Genomic DNA, 23,070 nt, shown 5'->3' with positions numbered 1-23,070 from the left:
TAAATGATATTGATATTATAATTTATAAATTATAATAAATTATAATATACATTATAATAATCCTTGCATTTGGTTTAGAGCTCTGTCACGTCATTTGAGACGTTTCAGAGCACTTCAAAAGATATACTTAGAGTTGATTGACTGGGTATTTGGTGGGTGAAATAATGCAGCCAGTTTGTGCACAGCAATGTCCCCAAAACAGCCATGGAATGAGTGACCAATTTTATTTGGGGGATTTGTTGGCCAGAGAGAAACGCCCTTTTCTTTTCAAATAGAGCTGTGGGATTTTTAACGTTCACCTGAACAGGCGGACAGGACCTTGGTTTAATGTCTCATCCAAAGGATGGCCCCTCTGTCAATGCAAAACACTCCCAACACTGCATTGGAGTGTCATCTTAAACTATTTGATTACAAGTCTCCACATGGGGCTTGAACCCACAACCCATAATAGGTTCACATAATGTTTATAATTAAGTGAAAAACAAAGTTTGCAATTATGTTGCAATAACCTTTGCTTCATGCCTTGTTTCAATGCTCCTGGAATCAGATAGGTAGGGTGCATCCGGGAAGAGAGTACACTTTCCATTTGAGTCATGGGAAATTTACATGAATAGGTGGCATACATATTGGAACTCTATTTGGTTGATATATTCTTATTCAAATGCCCTCCTCACCGGTCTCCCCTCCACAACCATTCATAAAATCCAGGTCATCCTGAATTCTTACCCACACCAAAATCCACTCCCCGATTACCCCAGTCCTTGCCAGACTGCACTGGCTGCCTGTCCCAGAGAGGATCGATTTCTTGTCTTCAAATCCCTCCACTCCTCTGCACCCCCCTACCTCTCTGATCTCCTCTCTCCTCACAACAGTGCCCGTTGCCTTCACTCCACATCAAGGGGTCTGGCCTCCTCCTTGTCCCCCAAATCTTCCGCTCCACCATCGGCGTCCGTGCCTTCATCTACTACGCCCCGAGGCTCTGGAACTCCCTTCCTCACTCCCTTTGCCTCGCCCCCTCTCTTCCTATTTTAAGGTCTCGGCTAAAGACCTTTTTTTTCGACGGCACCTTTGGTCACCTTCTTCCCCCTTCCCCTGACTCAGCCCCGGGATCTGTTATTGCGAAGCGCTCTGAGACGGCAACCGGAGTGGAGGGCGCTATATAAATCCAAGTTGTTGTTCTTAAATGTGGTGATGAGTTTCCACATTTCAGGCACTCGGCTAATCAAAACAAAATGTTTTAGATATTTCAAAGAACAACTTAGCAGTCATTTGGAGTTGTCACTTGTCATTTAACACAAATGTAAAATTTGTTCATAGCTTGTTATAAATAATGTGTATTATTGTGGCAGTGATTATAATTTTATCAGTTGATATTATGATAAATTGACTGATTTTCAATTGCTGTCAGTGATCAAATTAAAGTAGCTTCTTTAATTTAAACTCCCTTCTCTTTTCAAATAGTGCCATGGGATCTTTAACATACAACTGAACAGGAACTTGGGGACTTGGCTCATCCAAAAGACAGCATCTCTCCAACAATGCAGTGCTCCCCCAGTACTGTATTGGAATTTTAGCCTGGAATGAGCTCAAAGTCCCCATATGGGCATGAACCCATAATGTTGATCCCACCCCCAAATATATTTTCCCCTCCACTCCCTTCCTCTCAGCATTCCACTCTCTCCGTGACTCCCTGGTCCACTCCACCATCACATTAACACCTGCCCTCCCTCTACTGGCACCTTCCCATGCCAGCGCAGGAGATGCAACACCTGCCCGTTCACTTCCTCCCATACCACTGTCCGGGGCCTCAGTATACTTTGTTGCGACAATGCACAACGCAGCAGTACTAAAAATGTGTCAGCCTGGCTCAGTCAGTAGACTGAATCAGAAGGTTGTGGGCTTAAGCAACGCTACAAGACTTTGAACTCGTACAGTCAAGGGACTCTCAATTTACCGTGTTGAACAACAGGGTAACCTGGTGGTTATACGGTGGTGTGCAGAATGCCACTCCCCAAGTATTATGTGTCTTCATGGCTCAAGGGAGTGCTTTACAAATATTGATTGGTTCAGATGAAAAAGATCATTTGATCTCTTCCCACTGCCCTCCCACCATATCATGTAATTGTTATAATTATATAATTATATCAAATTCAAGCATTGACTTATATATTATTATATCATAAAGCTGCTTTTTTAAAACAGGTCCAACGTTCTCCTCTTCGTACTTCCTATTTGTAGTTCCTCGCATGTAACTGTACTGCACTTTATTTGCTCACGTCATCAGCTCGTATTGAATTTTTTTGCAAAGACCTTTGTCGTCTCCTCTGGAGTCCGCAAGTCCCCCAACTTTAGCGCCACCTGCAAATCCAACTGCCTTAGGGAGCGGGTCTGCAAAAACGTTACATGACGCAGGAGAGGTCTCGGCACATCATCATCATCATCATAATAATAATAATAATAATCCTTGCATTTGATACAGCGCTTTTCACGTCTGGAGGACGTCCCAAAGCGCTTCACAGAACACACTGTAAAGTGAATTGATAATAATCCGTGCATTTGGCACAGCGCCTTTTCACGTCTTCGAGACGTCTCGGAGCGCTTCACGGAACAGACCGTAAAGTCAATCTGACGGGACGTTGTGTGGGCGAAACCGCGAGAGCCTCGAGACCACCGACTGGAGACCACTCCTCCCATTGACCCATTGAGACCCAGGTTTCCCGAACATCTCCTCTCGGCTCCGCAGCGCGGTGGGGGGGGGGGGGGGGGGGGGGGAGGGGGGGGGGGGGAGGTGATGGTTAGGACTGGAGAGTCCTCTGAGAACACATGAGGGACCACCTTCAGGGCTGTGCCGGAAGTCAAGCGTTGCTTTTACTCTGCCCGCCCGCACGCCTCGCCCCGCCCGCCCGTCCGTACAAACAATATAACAATCCCGGTGGGGGAAGGGGATATAAAGAAAAATTCTCAGTTTGAAACGCCCGCCCGCCCGGCCGCACCGCGGCGGCGACGGCGAGTCCAGCGCACGCGCACTCCGATCCCAACAGCCATTGGCCCGCTGGTGCACTTCCCGGCATGCCGTGCGCCTCGGGCGGGCAGTTTGAAATCGTGCGGTGTAAACGCTGGCGGGCGGCTCAGGGCGTGATTTGAACGCGGTTCCGGTGCGCTGACTGACTCCCGGCGGAATCCGGGTGACTCATCTGAGGTTTGACGCTGGTCTCAGGGCCGGAGGAGGAGGAGGAGGAGAGTGGAGGAGAAAGGACGAGGGCAAAAGTTGGGGCGTGAGATGACTTCCAGGAATGAAAAGGCCGCGGTGGCGGCGGCGGCGGTGGCGGCGACGGGCCGGTTGGGGCAATGGAAAGGCGGTACTTCCTGCGAGACGGACCTGGATAAGCTGCGGAAGGAGAACGCGTCGCTCAAGAAGCGCCTGGCGGAGCCGAGCAAAGCAAAAAGTAAAGTGACTGACGGGGAGAGGAGCAGATTGCTGGAGGTGGGTCCCTCCCCCCCCCCCCGCCCCCACCGTCACCGTGTGTGTGTGTGTGTGTGTGTGTGTGAGAGAGAGAGAGAGGGGGAGGGGGAGGGGGGACAAGGTTAAGAGTGAAGCACTTGCAATAATAATCGTTTCATTTGATACACAATGCAAAATTACTTTTCACATCGGGAGGACGTCCCCAGGCGCTGGACAATCAGGGATTGGGACCCATAGGGGTGGAGGGTGGGGGTTGGGATCGGGGAGGGTAGAAGGGTGGCCGAAGGCGCCGTCGAAGAGGAGGGTCATGAGACGTGCCTTGCAGGAGGAGGCAAGGGAGGGAGCAAGGCGAAGGGAATGTGGGATGGAGTTCCAGAGGGTGGGGGCAGGAAGGCTGAAGGTCTGACCGCCGCTGTTGAGTCGGGACGGGCGGGGGACATGGAACAAGCTGGACGGAGTCTGCTGAGCAGAGGGAGCGGAGAGGTTGATAAGGGCTTAGCAGGTCAGAGAGGTAGGAGGGGGCAAGGCCATGGAGGGCCTTGAAGGTGAAGACGAGTATTTTTAATTCGATCCTCTGAGGGATGGGGAGCCAGGGGAGCCAGGTGCGGGAGATGACACGAGCTGCAGAGTTCTGGATGATAGAACTGCCTTTTGTCTTTGAGATGTCTCAAAGTGCTTCACAGAGTATACTATAAAGTGGATAATATATATGTATATTTCTCGTATTTGTATAGTGCCTTTCACATCAGGAGGACGTCCTAAGGCGCTGGACAGTCAGGGGTCCGCACCCGAGCTGATGGTTGGGATCTGGAGAGGGGAAGGGTACGGGTAGAAGGGTGACCGAAGGCACGGTCGAAGAGGAGGGTCCTGAAGGAAGCAATGGAAGGGGCGAGACGGAGGGACTGTGAGATGGAGTTCCAGAGGATAGGGGCAGAAAGGCTGAAGGCCCGCCTGCCAATGGTGGCAAGCGGGAGACGTGAAGCAGGCTGTATATTGTGAGAGTCTCCAGTGGGGATTCTCTGTTTTCATCACTTTTTGGCAATCTTTTTGGCCTGTTTGTTTTCCACCTGTGAGACCCTCCTGCAACAGGTGGTTACGTCCATTACTTTTCTTTAAAAAGGGAAAAGGAGAAGGCTTCATGGCGATCCTATGGGTGTCTTTCCTATATTTCAGTGAGGTTGTTGCACAGAATTACATAGAAACATGCCATTTGGTCCAACTATTCTGTTCCTCTATTTATACTACACACAAGTCTCCACTCCACAATCCCCTTGTCCATATCCCATTTACAACAACAACAAATTTATTTAGTGCCTTTCACACCGGGAAGACATCCCAAGGTGCTGGACAGTGAGTGTTTATCATCCGAGTTGGGGGTTGGAGTCCAGAAGGGTGTAGGACAAGTGGGGATGGGAGGATGACCGAAGGCACAGTCAAATAGGAAGGCCTTGAGACAGGCATTGAAGGAGGTGAGGCAGAGGGGCTTTGAGGTGGAATTCCAGAGGATGGGAGCAGAAAACCTGAAGGCCCGACTGCCGAGATGGAGCAAGCAGGGCAAAGGACATGGAGCAGGCCAGTGCCTGCTGTGCGGAGGGAGCAGACAGGTTGGAAATGTTTTAATGGGTCGTAGAGATAGGGAGGAGCATGATCATGTAGGGCTTTAGAGGTAAATTTCCCTCTTTCTCATGTCAATACCATGTTGTAATAGGGCAGTTTTGAGTTTACATCAGATGTTGCATTTATTTTTTCCCTTAGAAATATAATTCTGATCAAAATTATCAACATCAAACAGCATTTAGGAAATACCCACATTTGGTTAATGTATTGCAAATGATGTATGTAAACGTATAACTAAATTGTGATTCTTTTGAAATTAAGAAACACTCCCTTTTTTATGATGCGTGGGCTGAAACGGGAATATTATTCCTTCTAAAATGTTTTAATTCTAGCCAATATTGTATATTGTTAATGCTGACATTTTCAAAGTATCGTGTATACAAATTGATGCTTTACTCTTTCTGTTCATGCAGAAAATTCTTTCACTTGAAACGACAAAGCAAAAACAGATATATGCGCTTGAACAGAAAGATAAGGAGATCCAGGCATTGAAAGATCAACTGTCAAAATCTAAATGTTTTGCTGAAGTCCAATCCCTGCGCTGCCAACTTGCAGAAAAAAATAAAGAAGATGAAAAGAGAGAATGTCTCTTTAAGTCTCTGACTGAAGATACTGAAAACTTGAAAAATAAACTGACTGTTATCACTTTAAAATGCCAAGAGCTTGAAAACCACACTCCAACTTTCCAGACACAGGTAGATTTTTTAAAAAATCTTCTTTTATGTAATTGAATATTTTCCAGAACATGCACTATATAATTATAATTGTCATTATCCTGTTGTCGGGGTGGGGTTATTTTATCTTAATTGGGGTTGATACCAACTGAGGTGTGGTAACTTGATTTTCAAATGGGCCCTTAAGTTTCCTTCTTTGTCATATTTCCACATTTCAGTTTCGCTGTTCGTAAAGTTCTGTGGTGTAAGAGTAACTGTTTTAATTCCTTCTAGAATGAAAAAGCATCAACTCAAAAAACTACAGCTATCCAGGATCAACTGAAAGATGTAAGTACTTTTAAATAGATATTGATTGGAAGGCAAAGATCATTCAAAATTAAGAAAAAGATCTTTTAATATCCTCTCGACGTGAAAAGCACTACACAAATGTCATTTTGTTGTTGTTAAAATGAATAGACTTTTAAAGTTGGATTTTAATGAGAAATACCTATAGCAAATGCTTGTATAATAAATACCTAACAATTACAATTTTAAGAAGGATTGAATGACTTATATTGGCAAAAGGGCCCCTAAAAATTATCACGAAGGCTTTGATGGAGAAATAAGATCAAGTTTTAGTATTTATAGGCTGCATCTAGACTGTGATAGAGTGAAAGATTGAGATTATCAATATTGGTGGATTCAATAATTACATTTTAACTTTTGAAGAATTGATTCTTATTGTTAAGGTTGCAATTGCGTTGGCATAATGCAGGACAATATAGTTTGTAGACTATTATTAATATTGGTCAAATAGTGTAGAGTAGATACCCTGCCTAAGAGGTGCTATATAAATATAAGTTGTTATTGTTGATAATATAATGGTGCTCCAGTGAAACTTTCTAACAAACTTCCATTCTGAATGTAGAGGCAAAATAAAGGAAAAGAGGCTTGTTACTTGTGGTTGAGTCGACACCAACTTTTTCCACTAGATGTCACAAACCATCAAGACATTGGACTGTTTTACAATAAACTTATATGCAACATCTGTGTGTAGATTGTTGTATCTATTTACACCTCAAATGCTTTTAATGAGCATAAAAATAAATAAACAAATAAAAAAAACAATAATAATAATTTGATCACTCAATCCACGACTGTTTGTGGGACACTGCTGTGCGCAATTGGCTGCTGCATTTTGCCCACAAATATACAGTCAATTCACTTTACAGTATATTCTGTCAAGCGCTTTGAAACGTCTAGAAGACTTGAAAAGCACTATATCAAATGCAAGGATTATTATTTTTATAATGTTATTGTTATGAAGAATACTAACCAGCTCTCTAGCACTAAATACTCCCTTAGTAAGATGACTTAAGTGTCCGTTTACAATGATATTTATTGACAAAATAACATAACTCTTAAAACACTTCTTCCCCGATGACAAAATATTTGTTTTTGGTCTTCTCTAGATTAAGCTTCCCTATCACAGGACGCATTGATTAAAAATGAAACTCTACTGCTGGGCTGACTTTCAACTCAACCTTTCCTACTGCTTCGTTAGAGATGCATTTCTTCCTGGCTCCACTTGGTGCCTCCCTTTAGCTGCCTGCCTGAAATGTAGAACTTCCCATGATGGGAATATCATTGGAAGAACCATTCACCACTATGAATTTGTATACTTAAATATTGATGTACGATACCACCAGTTAATCACATAATAATGCTTCAACTGTTCGGTTTGCTGGGGCCCAAGAGTTACTCTTATACATGAGCTTTTGTAACATAATGAAAGTTGCCTAATGACATTTAATTCATGCCATTTATAAATGATTTCTTGCCATTGAAGGCTTTGGAGAAAAACCAACAGTGGCTGGTTTATGACCAACAACGTGAAGCCTACGTCAGAGGATTGCTCGCTCGCGTCTTTGAGCTTGAGCAGCAAGTTGGTTTAGCACGCCAGCAGCATCGTGAAGACTTCAGATCAGAAGGTATTGAATTGCATTAGATGTTTCTATTTGTTGCTTGTGATTGTGCTTAGGTCCACTTCCACCCTCACTCTCCCCATGGCTCGCTGTCAGAATCCGCCACTGTGAAGTGCTCCGGGACGCTACCCCTGGTGAAGGGTGCTATATAAATGCATGTTGTTGTTGTTGATGTGTTTGTGGGTATTCTGCAAGGTACGTATCTGCTTTATGTAAACCTAAATTGCATGTTTGATAATTCAGATCAACTATTGGAAGATAAACAGAAATATGAAAAACTGCTCCTCGCTGCAAAAAAAGATACAGAAGCACAGTGTGCGATTGGAGAGCAGTTGCGTTCAGAGCTTTCTGAATTGAAAAAGCAGTATGCGGAAAAGAAGTTGATAATCAAGGACCTCAACGTAAAACTGAAAGTAAATCAGGAAGCTGGCAAGTGGAAGGTTGATGAGGAAAAGAAACGTGCAGCGGAAACAGTTCAGAAACTTAAATCTGAGCTGGAAAGCTTAAAAAGGCAATACGAAGAGGAGAAAAGGAAATCTTCAGATTTTTTTCATCAGGTAAAACTCGATGCATTATTTTAATTTTAATTCTTACTTAGGCTAGTTGTTTTTGTTTCTGATAAGGCCACTTTAAAAGTGTGAGCAGCAATTATGGAGTGGGCTGTGCTGTCACACTTGCTCAATCTCATTCGCTGGTGTGCCTTGAGACGTCCTCCCAATGTGAAAGGCGCTTTACAAATGTAATTTTGTTGTTGTTGTTGATAGGGCCTCTGAGTGCCGTCCTGGTCAACATTTCCCCAGATAAAATTGGTCATTCACTTCATGGTTGTTTGTGGGGCATTGCTGTGTGCAAATTGGTTTTCACCTACAAATACAATTGCCATGCTTTACTGCAAATTCTGTGAAAAGACTTTTGATGACGAGAGAAAGCACTTTTATCAAAGGCAAGGATAACTATTAGTGTAGCATAGGTGTTCCCTATATTAATTGCTTGCTCACTTTATTTTGAATCTATTATCAGATACAGATTTGCACTTCAGATGTTGAATTTGAAAAAAAAATTGTAAAAATCTACATCATCAGCTACAGGTAGTCTTGAAGGAACTCCACAATGCACGAGAACAGATCACGAGCCTTGAGACAGTGATGAATATCTACCTCTAACATTTACTTAGAGATGATGATCCATTGTAGATTGGGATTAATCTCAATTTCCCATTTAGATTTCAAATTTGAAATCTCTTTTGTATTTCTGACTGCAACTCTGCATTTTTAATTTTTGGGCTTTACTGCAAAAACATTTTATTGGGCATTTCTTGTTGAACATTATAGACAACTGTTCAGATTTCTAAAGTTATTTAAAGAGAATTGGGAATAAAGAGTTGCTTTAAAGTTCCTGTAGTTTTTCTTGGAGCAAGTCCTATTTCATACAAGGAAATCAGCAATTGGAATAAATGATCACATTGTTTTTATCTCTTTCAGAAACTGTACGAAATGTGCCTTTCAGACTCAGCTTTGTACAAAAACGGTGAAGATGATGGCAGATTAGGCTTACGAACATCCAGCAACCTTCTCGATAACAGTTTCTTAGAATGTCCTAAATGCAAAGCCCAGTATCCCACCAGCCAACACCGGGACTTGCTGGACCATATTGATTTTTGTACTAACTAACCACTTATATTCACGTCCTCCCGACATGAAAAGTGTTATAAAAATGTAATTTTGTATTGTATTATTTTCATTTTTCCATTTTTGTGAAATGTGTTTGTTTGAACAAAGCTAGAACAGTGGTGTTAGAAAGTGTATTTGGGGGCATGAAATAAATTATTATTCGTGTTACAATGCAATTGAGAATGATGAGCAATTCTGATTACGCTAAGTACTCTGACTTAGAAGTTTGACCGGAATGGTCATTTGGGATGCCCTATCTTTAGTTCATTGCCTTTTTTTGGAGGAATTGAACTTTACATGATTTTACTTCCAGGTCCAGGTGTCCATCTATCTGGGAATTCACAATCCTGAAAAATGTATCTTTTACATTATTGCTGAAATATTCAGTATTTCCTCTTCCTCCCCAAATAGGATGGCAATACATTCTAGGTTGGGGATCACTCCATCTGTTTTTTTTCCAAAGCTGCAAACGCAAACATATTTTATGACCTATAAAAATAGTGTGATAAGTTTTTAAAACTGTTCAGACAGACTAGCAAAATTAGATGGGGTAAAATATATTTTGAGTAAGGATTTTGACCTATTGGAGCCAGAGTCAATTTTTTTTCATTGAATGAATAGCACTCGGTGTTAATATATTCATCACAATAATAGGGTTTTAAAATATCTGCTTTTATTTTTTTTCTGTATTTTTGCTATTTGATTTGCACATGGACCTATGTGCAAGGGTAATTTGAAAGTGTTCCCATAAAATTGCCATTCAATAGTTTTCTATGGATCGGCAATTTCCTGCTGAACTATTTTTCTATTTATGGTTATCAACTTTTGACAGATTATACCTATTTGTGATTATGTGGCTGTTTACTTTCTGTAATACAGATAGTGTTTCAGTTCTCAACGAATCAGTTAACAAAGAACTATTGTACATTTTTTAAACATTTCTAAGCTATCCATTCACAATGGATAGGTGCTTTATGATGATCAGCTAATGCACAAAAAAGAAATTATTTCAGTAGATAGTGTATTTTGTTTTAATTTCAGCTGAAATGCAGATTTAAAGTGTCACCTTTAACTTTTGAGATTCAATTAATATTAGCCAAGAGTAAAGAACAGTGTTTAGTAGAAGTTAAATAATGTAAGTTTCTTACAGATTGTACTGACATAAGATAATGCAGCAACCTGTTAAGACAGACATTTCATAACTGAATGTATACTACTGTAGAAAAAGTATCAGAGAATTTCAAAATTCAAGAAGCGCAATTTATTTAAAGAATTTATTTTTATATTTGAGTTTAAGGCGTTTTATGCTCTTATTTCTGAGATGCAGTCATACACCTTTTGTGGAAATTGCACTCACTGATTCTTGTATGAAGGTAATTGCAGGTTACACTTCCCATATGAATCATTCACTTCCCTGTCTTTGTATGCGATCGTACACCAGTTCAATACAATAGACATGTCAAAATTTGAATCCATTCTACTTTTTATTTACACTGGACCTTACCTCTGAAAAAGGGAATGTGTAGAGTGGTTTCTAATTTGTCCTACATTCATGGATCGTGCTGCAGGATGACTAAATACTGAACCAGAATGTTTTAATACAGGTTCAAATATTGTGAGAGCGTCTTCCAGCCAAGTGCCGTTTGTAGCCCACTTGCTTCCAAACCTTTGCTGCTCTGGTGTGAGACACTCATTCTAATATCTTTGCCCTTCACTCTGCACCCCATAAGGGTCTCTGCTTGACATCCACTACAGCACAGCCGAAGTGAACAACTATGATAGTTACCGAAGTGACTATCACTTCATGATCTTCCAATTATACTGTGCTAGCAGTATTTATTTCTCCTATACTTTATTACCCCGCCCCCCCGACACCCCAAACTTTCTCTGACTCCGAAAACCAATTTGTGCAGCTATTTTAAATGCAGTCTTAATAAATGTAAAGGCTTCACTCCAGTTAGGTTACATGCCATTTAACATACTGATAAATCTGATATTTTTGCAAAACGTAAATTATTTGGTTGAAAAGGATACTGAAATCTAATTCCTGCTTTTCAGTTATTGGGATACTTTTTTTTAACATGTGCTTGACTTGATGTATAGAGTATTTTGCTAGTGCGATTTCAATTGTTATAGAACAAAGCAATGTGCCAGTCAATTTATATGCAACTTTTTAAAAATAAATGCTATCATCAATTTAAAAAAAAAACTTGCTTGGTGGAGTTTTTTAACCCTTTGGTTAAAAGATTGGTTAGCTATTTTGTAAGACTTCATTCAAAGCAGGCTTTACTTTGAGGGTAAACAGTTTGGGTTTGTTTAACCATCTGCTTATCTTCAGACTTGAAGTCGCATTACTAAATGGAATGATTGGTGAAAGAATCCAGCCTGTCTGATACAAGTTAATCCTAGCTAAACACTCAACGGGAGAAGATTTTGGGCAAGCTAAATACACATGCTCACAAAAAGGGAATATCTGAAAAGGCAAATTGCCAAATGCATAAGAGATTTATTTGATAAAATTGGTTATTTGGCAAGTTTGTCCTCCGGATAAATGCTGGGAAAATAAGGCTACAGAAGTTAGAAAGTGCTCTTTCAATTTTGAATATGTTGGAAGTATTAGATTGCAGATAGCAGACCCATTCAAGATATGTATTTGGCAATTATTGGTTGAATCAAAAATTCTTGGAACTGCCTCATGTAAAGATACTTGTTTTGCATGAATTCAATGCAGTTCACTTTAATGTTTGTTGTTGTCTCTTGTGTTCCGTTTATAAATTGAATAGCCTGTATTAAGTACAGCTCACTCGTGAGGAAACAATCAATTTTGACAAGTAGTTACATTTTTCAAGGATGCAGATCTGTGACAAAATGTTGCTCAGAACTGCACTTGACAGAGAACATTTGTTCTATTGCTAATTTAGTATGAAAAAATTTACACTGTGTGCTATTTCTTCAAAGAATTGTTCTCATACCACAAACTTCTTTTTGAGCTATAGTATTCATGTAGGGACAGTACCATATAACTGCCAGGTTACATTGTATCATAAGTGGTAAACAGTGTGGTCTGAGTGATAACCTTGACAGATCCTGCTGATAACATTCCTCTTGAAAATATCTAATAACCGTTCACAAGCTTTCCCTCATAATCCCAGTGTGAAAGGCGCTATACAATTGTAATCTTGTTGTTGTAATGCATAATCAATTGTTGAGAGTGATCACTGCTTCCTTTGCAAGAGTTGGGTTTTAGTCGGATCAGTTCAACTCTGTAACTTAGCAGTTGTAAAAGCAACAACTTTCTGCAATATAGGTATTTGTAAATACTGCATTCTTAAAAACCCTGAACAAATTAATGATCTGACATTGTATCGTGAGAGCCAGAATCATAACATGTAAAGAACTTTTTTTCAAGCTCTTATTATAATGATGATATTTTTAAAATGTTTCATTTTCGAATTCTGATTTAAAAGCATCAAAACCAACACAAAATGGGAAGAGATTAAGTTCTGCGCTCAGAATATTAACAACACATAGCTACTTTTTTTTTACACAAAAATGAGTATGGTATTCTTAAGAACCTCTGAGTGAAAACCATTTCTTCACTCAGAGGGCAGTGAATTTATGGAATTCTCTAGCCCAGGTGCTCAATCATTGAACATATTCAAAACTGAGATCAATAGATTTTTACAAACTAAAGAGATTAAGTGATATGGAGATAGAGCAGGTAAATGGAATTAGGTTAGATCAGCCATGATCTTATTAAATGGCGGGGCAGGCTCGAGGGACCAAATGGCCTACTCCTGCTCCTATTTCTTATGGATATTAATAATACTAAAATTAGGCAATACGATGTGTATGCATAAATATGTAAGATATATTGCAACTATATCTTACATATTGGGCTGCAGGCTGAAAAATTAATAAATTATCACATTTACAGTCGGTCTAGAGCCAAGATGTCATGTACCAATTATACATTTTCGACTCTGAATGGGTCTCTCGCCACACTCGCTCAACCCAGATAGAACAGCAAGGAAGCTTCAGGTTGCCCCCAAAAATAAATTCATCTCTGCGCTACAAAGAAGAGGATGCTGGAATCTGAGTGCTTTCTGGTGCTGAAAATTTAATTGATTCAACATGTAGACTGGAAAGGTTAGCATATGTGGACTAAATTGACCAAATGTATTTAGTAGAAGGGTGTCTGAGGGAAGGGGGCAACCTCAGTGCAGTTAAATGCAGGAACCAAACATGGCATTGGAAGGAATGGTGCAAAGCAGGACCAGTCAGAACAATTGATGGGAAGAGTGCTCCGTATTTACTTATTTAGTAAAACAATTTATGTTATCTAAATTATTTATTCAAACGTCAATGCCGTACACAGTTGTAAAACCCAAATCATTGCATTTTTTTTCAATTCACTCAGAAATGGATTTGAAGATTAAAGTTAAACCTCTATTGTTCATTTCATTCATTTAGTAAGTTAATTAAGTCCAGTCAGTATTTTCTCCTCTGCTTTCCTGAAAATGTTGGAACCATGAAACAGTACCCAAGCCTGAACCCAAATGTACATTTCCAGGTGTAATAGTTACACTCACTCACTTTGTTAATGGTCCTCATTCTCAGTGTTCTGAGACTACCCTGCATGAGGGGCGTTATATAAATGCAAGTTGTTGTTAAAAACCAGTGAGTATCAGCAGACTTTCCTTTGGGGATTAATGGATAGTACTGTAATCAGTAATGTGAATCCTGAGGGAGTGGGTGGGTGGGGGAGGGGAGATGTGGGACTAAGTGTAGTGCCCCCAACCTCCAGCTAAATTGAATCTCAAAATATCTGATTACCACTTGCCTTCATAAAGATATTACAGAAAAAGTAAAATGCAGCTTTACTGCCAGGAGAAATTGCAACCCTTTATACATAACCTAATCAAAGAAAATATTGGGAACACCTTCAGAAAATGCAAAAGTGCAAAGCCTCTTATGTGCAGATCTACATCTGGCAGCTATCAACAATGATTGATTTTCTTATTTAATCTTGACAAAATACAGATGTTTTTCAGATGGTTGGGATTGTTTAATGCTTGCTCACATAAGCATTTTCTTGTTTAATCCCTTTCGCTTGCACAATCCATGTTCAAAAAAAAACTGGCAGAATGACAGTACAATTGTCAGTCTGTTGGCTGCATTGGGACACAGATGTTTATAGGACAGAAAACTGGGTCAGTAATGTCCATTGAAGTATTGTACTTTGTGGTAAAATACTTGCTAAAACAATATTATATATGTTTGGGTTCTAGAAGCAAAGTCATTCTATGTCAAAATGTTTACTTTATCCAGCTCAGTATACCATATAGCTTGTTTGTAAAGTTTACAAGTGCCTATTCTTCATGTGTGAACCTAGACAATGAAGGTCAGTCGGCATAAAGGTATCCAGTAAGCCTTTAAACATATATAAGTTGGTTTAATAAATAAATCACTAGATTAGTTGGGTGAAGAAGGCCCTTTGATCATATCCACTCTATTATCCTCCCATCAGAGTATTAAGCTACTTTTAAATTGTCTAGTATCCTGGTCCAACTACCCTTACTGGCAACCTGAGCACTACATGTCCCATTGTTTCTTTTCACGAAACAACAGCAACAACAACAAAATTACATTTACCTAGTACCTTTCATGTTGGGAGGACTTTCCAAGGCGCCGGAAAATTTAATTGCATTATATTCAGGCACTGGAAGAAAAACACCTTCCAAATCTCTTCAATTGCAAAACTATGGCCAGGTAATATTAGTCTTTAGAGTTGTCATTTGATAATTGTGCATTTGGGGACGTGGGCTGGGAAGATGGGATCAGTGAAAGATCCACATTTGGTTAAAAAAATGGCTAAACCAGATGAGGAACAGGTGTCAAGCCTCAGTAGGACAAATAGTTGGACTTTGTCCAAGCAACTCAAATGGAGTACAATTCACAGAAACATTTTCATTGAACGTGTGTAGAACATGTGAAACTCCCCTCCCCCCACTCCCAAACACAAGACTTCTTTCTGTATTTGACTTGAAAGTAACCAGACGACTCACTGCAAAACAATTGGGTGATCTCTCTGCTTTATTACACATTTGCAAGTCTTGCAGAAATATTTTGAATGCTGTGAAAATTGAATGTTGGTGGAGCACTACATGTACATGTGAGTGTCCACAGACAGAACTCTGCGTTGTTTAAGTAAAGTATGATGTCAGCAGCATAGCTTAATATTGCTGGCTCTCTTATACAGATTCGAAGTTGACATCTTGTAACATTAGTTGTAAGATGCCACATTCCAACATAAAGTTAAGACTTTTTACTGTGTTATACTGTTGTTGTTAAGTAATTAATTTGGTGCTGGTTTAAATGAAGTAATCCAACGTCGAATTCTTAAGTATAACACCAGGAGTTATAGTTCATTTGAATTACTAAGATTTACAAAGAATGTACAGCACGGGAAGAATCCATGCCGGTGTTTATACTCCATATTACTCCATTCACTCCTTACTCCTTCCCATTCTTTTTATTCCCCTCTCTCTCATGTGAAGGTCTAAGCTTCCTCTTGAATGTATTCATACTTTCTGATTCAACTATCGCTTCCAGCAGTGAGTTCAACAATCGCACCAGCAAGTCATTAGGTGGCCTTACACTACTTCAGGTCTGAGTCTAAACGGTGAGGGAATAAGTTATACATTTATGTTATGTCAATCAGTCTACCTGACAAAATTAGTCTGCCTTCCCCCACCACCCGATCGATTTAACATGCATTTGACTTCTATTTCCAAATTGTGAACAAACGATAAGAGCACCACACATTAATGCTCTCGCATATGCTTGGAACACTACATTCACAGTAGTGAATTTGGTGGGGAGTAAAGGAATGGGTGGAGACTCATGTGGAGAATAAACACTGACATGGATTGGTTGAGCCGAGTGGCCTGTTTCCTCCTTGGTTCGGAGGTTAGTAGAGCAGCAAGCGAATAGAAGTCATGAGTGAGGAACTGTTTTTAATAGTACCTCATTCACAAGGCATGGATGCTATTTGCTACATGCTGTGCTGTAGCAGCATTAAGTGTAACAGTCAACATTAGGAATGATTACATCAGGAGATGTTAAAACAGCACACTATTTGAATTGTTTTCCACAATTTGTATCAAGATAATATTTTAACACCGTGGTGTTGCAACTAAAGAATTTCTTTCTTCCTATAGTCAAAAAGTGAGTTTGTCTGACAGCTATTAAAATTATGAAAGCAGTGTACACAAATGTTTATAATTATTTTATTCAACTCTAACAATTGTGAAAGTAAACAACGTGTGGAAATCTGTTTGAATTTACAATATTGCTACAGAGTGAATTTTAGGAACAACAACTTGCACTTATATAGCACCCTCCACGCAGGGTAGCATCTCAGAGTTTTAGCAAAAGATATTCACAAGATGATTGAAGCTGGTTTTTGTGCAGTGTTGCAGATTCACACTCACAGCCATGATGTTCTTGTCAACATTAACATAATTCAGTGGACCTACACAAGGCACAGACCTGCAAATATACCAAAAGTACATGTAGATCAGACTTTATAACTACAATACCTATAAACTGTTTATTGTTTTAGACAAGAGTAAAATATAACATTCAATCCAAACAAGACAATGTACAAAGTAAAGAAAAATAAAATGAATATAGAGATAAATCAAAATGTTATTGGCAATATCATGGATATTTTGTCCTACTCTCAGAGAGGAATATAATAAAATAAATGAAGAATTATACAGACATGGGATGCTGCCATTACAAGCTACATTTTCAATAATTTCTCAATAACAAACTATCCTTGGACACTCCATAAGTTACATTATAGACTCTGAAGAATCTCATTTTAATAATGTTTCCTGTAAATGCTGAGTCCATTTTAATACTGCTATAAAAAGTCTGACTAGGATAAGAGCTAGTGTGTAACATAGAAAGTTGCACAAAGAGTACTATTTTGCTTACCTTTAATCCCTTCAACAAACATGATTATAAAATATACTTGCACTGCTCTGTTCTCTTGTTAATATCAACCTTCAAAAGCTCTATATGAGGTCTTAGTGGTAGAATCTGATGACTTTTCAAGCATAGGATCACTATGCTTAACAAAAGGCCACATGGTGAGATCGCAAGAAAAAACACACATAAATTTTAAATGAAGGAAGCTTGGCTGATGGTGCCATTTAAAATGTCCTACAATCTTATCCAGAACAGTAGAACCAGAGGACACAGCCTGCGCTTGTAAATGCAAAACTAATCTGCAGAAACATTATTTCAGTGAGCAAGTGGTAAAAATAATGCAACAGGTTCCCCTAGGGTTAGGGTTAGGGTCGGTGGAAGGAAAACGTGTCGATTCATTCAAATGCAAATTAGATTCCTTTTTGTTTCAGAAAATCATATTTTGGGAGACAACGTATGAATAGTTTGAGTCATGACATATGACAAGTGTGTGCTTGGGAGAAACAGGGAACTTTGCACCAGTGGTTCCCAAAGCTTTCCACCACGAGTGGGTTTTCCTTGCCTCAGGCTTGAGTCTGTTGTAGACAAAGCAATAGAGATTGATTGCCATATGATGTGTTAACATCTCCATTCTTATTGTAGTGTGGGACTAGCAGGACGGACCTTGGTCTTTAGCAATTCCTATGTCCCTATGTGATCAGCATTCATTGTTTTTACCTTCATGCCGGACGCGTCCGTATTTATTTGCCAGACAGATTTGTCCCTGCCTTTGTCGAATTATACCATGCACCTCGGGGGGAATGCCTTTGGGATCCCGAGAGAACACAAGTGAGTAGCTGTCTGCACAGGTTTCATCATCATTCAGTTGTCGACAGGTGTAGGTGATGGCAAATGTATCATAATCTGTGTCAATCACCCAGTGATCATCAACTGAAAGAAATAATTCAAAACTTTTAAAAAATATTTTCCAGGTAACGTGGCGTGAATGTGGTGCCGTTCTCCCCAAATCCACACGTGCATTAGCGTCACGTTGACTCGCGTTATTAATAAAAAAAATAACTTAAATAGCTTGACTTAAAATAGCTTAAGACATTGCCTAGAATTAATGTGTGAGAGAGAGAGAGAGAGAGAGAGAGACAGAGAGAGAGAGAGAGGTTAAGGTGGTGATCGCCTCTTGCAGAACTGTTACTTACAGCCGGACTGGAGGTAATGCAAAGCTCCTCGGTATTTCAGTTTGAATTTAGCCGGGTTCGAGGTTTCCAGGAACTTTCCCAGCATTTGGACGCAGGTTGGCCAGTTTCTGCATTAAAAAGGCAACCACACAAACTGAAAACAACGGATTATTCACGATCGGTACGGCGCTCAATGGTGATTTGGGTTGTTTTTTTAGCGCTTACTCGAGCAGAGTGACTCTTCCTCTGGCTGTGGCGTTCATGAATCCCTGGTCATCCTGCGCAAAGTCAGCGTAGATGTTGTCTTCTAGGAAAATTGAGTCTGGACTTTTCTTTGCCATCGCATACCATCGTCCTAGATACTGTAACGGAATTTCAACCAGTTAGAGGGTGGGTGGGCGGCTTTCACCACAGTTTTTTTTTGATGCTGGGGAGAAATTCAACTTACTCGTGTTTTGTTGAAGTTTTCTTTGACTGGGAAAGTGCTCACATTGCAGTTGGACTGTGCATAACAGTGGCAGATGGAGATGAGAACCAAAGAGAGTCCCAGGATCTTAACTTCTGCTAGCATCTTGGAGGACGTCTGCAAAAACAACAATCGAATTCTTCTTCGACAAAAAAAATCAATCAATACATCACGACATTAAAACGCCCAACATTTCTGTGTGATTCGGCAGAGACGACTGCACTGTGCGTTCAGGCAGTTTGGCTCAAGCTGCTTCTGCAGACGCATCTAATACACAGTGAATTCTAGCTGTATTCATCCGAAAATAGTTACATGGCACAAAACCCGGGTCCCCCCCCCACCCCTGTACTGTTCCAATAAAGATCGAGATTTACCTGGGATGCAATGGCGAGTTGCAAGTTGTGAGCAGCAATTCAGATTTTGCTCGATCTATATATACGTGCGTTCGGACTCTGCAGTAAACAGCATCTCAGTCACTCCGCCCTCAGTTTGGAATGCAAATTTCATTGGCAAAGCCTCTCATTCTCACCAGAGTTTACATAATTCAACGGTTGCATAATTGATCGTCTATTTATCTCGACCCAGTAGGTTGGTCAGCCCGTCTCACGCACAATGCAAACTGCGGATTTGTCACTTTTCGTGACAACATGAAAGATTCTCAACTCGCACCTTATTTCGATGTATCCCGTTCTTTGCAAACGTTAGTGTCTCGGTTTCACGAGAAGCTGCGAAGAGTGGTGGTGTGCAGGCCCACATCTGGGAGCTATCAACAATGAATGAACTCCCTGTTTAATCTTTACAAAATACAGATGCTCTCGTTTTGGAGCATTTAATGCATGCTTTCATAACAGTTTCTTGTATAATCTCTTTCCATTGCACAATCCAATGTCCAAAAAAAAAAGACCTGGCGCTAAACGTGACAGCTTTTTGGCTGTGTTGAAACACAGATGTTTTTTTAAGGCTTTTTTTTTAAAAAAAGGGTAATCTCGTCTAATTAAATATTATAGTTTATACCAATAGTGAGTGTGCTAAGCAACGTTATCGTACTTTGGCATCAGGTTTAGATGTATATACACCCTAGTTTTTTTTTCTATCAAATTCAATATACCACAGAACTTGTTTGTAATTAAAAAAAATTATGTTGTATAATGCAAAAGGATCCAAAGTTATAATTGGGTTAACATGCATTGCCATCCCACGAAAAGCCATGAGATGAATGATCAAATGTAACCAGAGGATTTTTGGCCAGAGCCCTGGGAGAAAGTTTTTTTACTCTTTCCAAATAGTGCCATGAGCTCTTTAATATCCACTTGAATTGGTAGATGGGACCTGGTCTCATCTGAAGGACAGCAGAAGTCCCCAGCAATCATAGGCAGCCTGGACTATGATCTCAAAGTCCCTATGTGTTTGAAATGTTGTAAAAGTACAAGCTATGAGAATTAAATCGACAAAGCAGATTTCTTTCAGTTTGGGAAAGAAGAACTGGACGAGCTCTGCCTCATTTTAACGATGACAATGTATAACAGTGATGTAACGTTGAATACAATTGATGTGTGCAATTGTGCCAAATGAAAATAGCTTGGTATTGTTTCAGGGCCAGTTCTTGGCGGATGCAGAAAACTGCTTGCAACTCAGTATAAGGTGACACTAAATCGCAACGTTTCATTCCGAGAAACCACGAGGAATGTGGAAAATGTCACACGTACACTCGGAGCCAATGTTCTAATCTAAACGCCTATTTTCAACAAAGTAGATGAAGTATCTCTGCATCTCATCCTTTGCTGAACCTGACTGTGGGCGTTAGATTAGACACTGCATACAAAGCTTTATTTTGCATCTAAGTGTGCAGTTTGATGGAGCCAGCACAGAAACATGAATATAATTTGATGAAACATATTTTAAAATGTTATGCATAACTATATATTATTTTAAGTCTAAATTCACTACAAATAAAGGACATAATCTAAAAATGTCGTATCACCTGGATCAAAATAGATTCTTAAATAATTTTAACATCTCATATGCATTTATAAAATTTATGCAAATGCTCCCTCCATGTTGCAATCTACATTATAATCACCAGGGGCAATAATCATGAGCGTAATACTTAACCTGAGACAGGTTTATTAAATCATAATTAAATTAGGACAATATATCCCATTCACCTCATTGTGTTAATTTATATTATAGTTTAGGATTTTGGAGAGTATTGTTCCACCTATCACATCCTCACAGTAGATTTTGTAAGCAGACCCGTTGTTCACTATGCTGTGGAATTCGATTTCCTTTTTATATTCATGTATCTTAGATTAACAAAAAAAACTCTGACTCAATTGCAAATTAACAAACACAACAGTCAGACAGTTTCTAAGCAAGAACACGAGAGTTTAGACTTACCCTTGTTTTAAATGCTCGGGTCAGTGAGGATAGGGACCACTTTGATGCTTTAGTGAATTTCGATTTCTTGAAATGGACAAATTATGAACTTTATGGGATTCAGATCCAGAACATGTGCTGTACACTGACAGCTCAGGATTTACTCTTATGACAGATTGAGCTCCTTGAAGTGCCTCAGACAGACTCATGTTTGTGTATTATGGTGATTTCAAAAGAAAATGCAAACACCTGCTTATTCTGCAGAGAGCTAAATGGGAGTCCTTTCCCAACAATAATTTTCTTTCGTGGATAAGATACTTTTGTTTTCACTGGTTGCCAACCGTGTTATTAGGTAACCTTTAACCAAGATCGAGACAACGGACAGAAATGCTTTAATTGCAATCCATCATTAATTCGGCACTTTCTGAATCATCACTTTCGAGCAAAATATCAAATTGTATATATGGATCCAAATTCTTGAAACTTCAGCAGAGCCTTTGATTCTCTGTTTGATCTGTTTTAGCTTTTTCTCTCTTTGCATTCTCTGACTGATAATCGCCTATCAGTTTGAGAAATCTGTGATCGGTTAACAATTCTATAATAATAATATTAATAATCCTTGCATTTGATATAGCGCTTTTCACGTTCTCTAGACGTCCCAAAGCGCTTCACAGAATATACTGTAAAGTGAATTGACTGTATATTTGTGGCCGAACGCGGCAGCCAATTGCGCACAGCAACGTCCCACAAACAGTCATGGATTGAAAATGACCAATTTATTATTGTTTTGTTTTTTGGAGGGATTATTATTAGGCGTGTGGAGTAAGGAAACTTGCCCAAGGTTTCGCCCTGCCTGGAATTGAACACAGGTCTAGAATAGTGATGCCGTTTTCTTGAATTGCTGAGGCAAAAGTCTGCAGTGTGGATTAACCGTGTAGATTAAACCATTAACTGGTTAGCAAAAACCGTGTAGATTAAACCATTAGCTGTCAAATATCATAGAGCGTTCCGATTAAAATAATGTTGAACCAAATCTTTCAGTGTCCGGAAACATCTAAACAACAGGTACAATTCAACATCACCATCGCTGAATATTACGAGCTACTGAAGTTTTAGTTCTACACAACTTCACCAATGAGCCCCAACAATTATGTGAAAGAACACATTGCTAAATTCGAATATTGCTTTCAATCTCTCTTTAGGTTATTGCTTCAAAGGTTAATTCGCAAAATTCCTCATTGACTCATTGGTCAGGATAATCTCCTGGCCAGAAACAACATACGTTTTCTATCTCTTTTTGTGGAATTGTAAGAAATTGTTTTCGAAGCAAGCTTTCAAAACCACTTTGCCAATCAATGCAACCAATATGACTTCAATCAACAAAATAACCAGAACCAAAATGAAGTTCTATTGGATCCAGTTGAATGGAATTGCAAACGAAAACGTTGCAGGTGTGAAACAAGGGAGTTCATACATCAACTAAAGATAAGCTAAAAAGGACTCGTTTGTACAATATGTATTGGGAAAAAAACATTCAATATTCAACAAAACATGTACATTTAGAAAGTGACACCGAATAAAGATTATACGGGAGACAGTTTCTGAAGTCACAAATAAAGTATACAAAAAAGACAAGATTTGTTGTTGATTTTCAAAGCAAAGCAATA

At 39.6% G+C, this 23,070-nt stretch overlaps 2 protein-coding genes across 3 annotated transcripts; one reads left to right on the top strand and one right to left on the bottom strand.

Annotated features, from left to right (window-relative positions):
• Window positions 1–3,089: 3,089 nt before the first annotated feature.
• Window positions 3,090–9,431, top strand: cep55l (centrosomal protein 55 like). The gene is made up of 6 exons (XM_042336915.1): window positions 3,090–3,484; window positions 5,494–5,775; window positions 6,028–6,081; window positions 7,583–7,724; window positions 7,962–8,275; window positions 9,200–9,431. The coding sequence occupies exons 1-6, from the start codon at window positions 3,281–3,283 to the stop codon at window positions 9,386–9,388; spliced, it is 1,185 nt and encodes a 394-aa protein (XP_042192849.1). The 5' UTR covers window positions 3,090–3,280; the 3' UTR covers window positions 9,389–9,431.
• Window positions 9,432–16,666: 7,235 nt separating this feature from the next.
• Window positions 16,667–19,832, bottom strand: rbp4 (retinol binding protein 4, plasma). 2 transcript variants are annotated; one of them, XM_042337063.1, is made up of 6 exons: window positions 19,402–19,832; window positions 19,010–19,166; window positions 18,787–18,923; window positions 18,583–18,689; window positions 18,107–18,319; window positions 16,667–16,942 (listed from the first exon to the last, which is right to left on the bottom strand). In XM_042337063.1, the coding sequence occupies exons 2-6, from the start codon at window positions 19,130–19,132 to the stop codon at window positions 16,926–16,928; spliced, it is 597 nt and encodes a 198-aa protein (XP_042192997.1). In that variant the 5' UTR covers window positions 19,133–19,166; window positions 19,402–19,832; the 3' UTR covers window positions 16,667–16,925. The 2 variants fall into 2 exon arrangements, with proteins under 2 accessions (XP_042192997.1, XP_042192996.1); XM_042337062.1 differs by having other exon boundaries at window positions 19,010–19,144.
• Window positions 19,833–23,070: the final 3,238 nt, after the last annotated feature.

The sequence above is a fragment of the Callorhinchus milii genome, unplaced genomic scaffold, assembly GCF_018977255.1.
Source record: "Callorhinchus milii isolate IMCB2004 unplaced genomic scaffold, IMCB_Cmil_1.0 Scaffold7, whole genome shotgun sequence".
NCBI classification, from domain to species: Eukaryota; Metazoa; Chordata; class Chondrichthyes; order Chimaeriformes; family Callorhinchidae; genus Callorhinchus; species Callorhinchus milii.
Note: the sequence above shows the minus strand (reverse complement) of the source record. Positions and strands in the feature narration are given on the sequence as shown.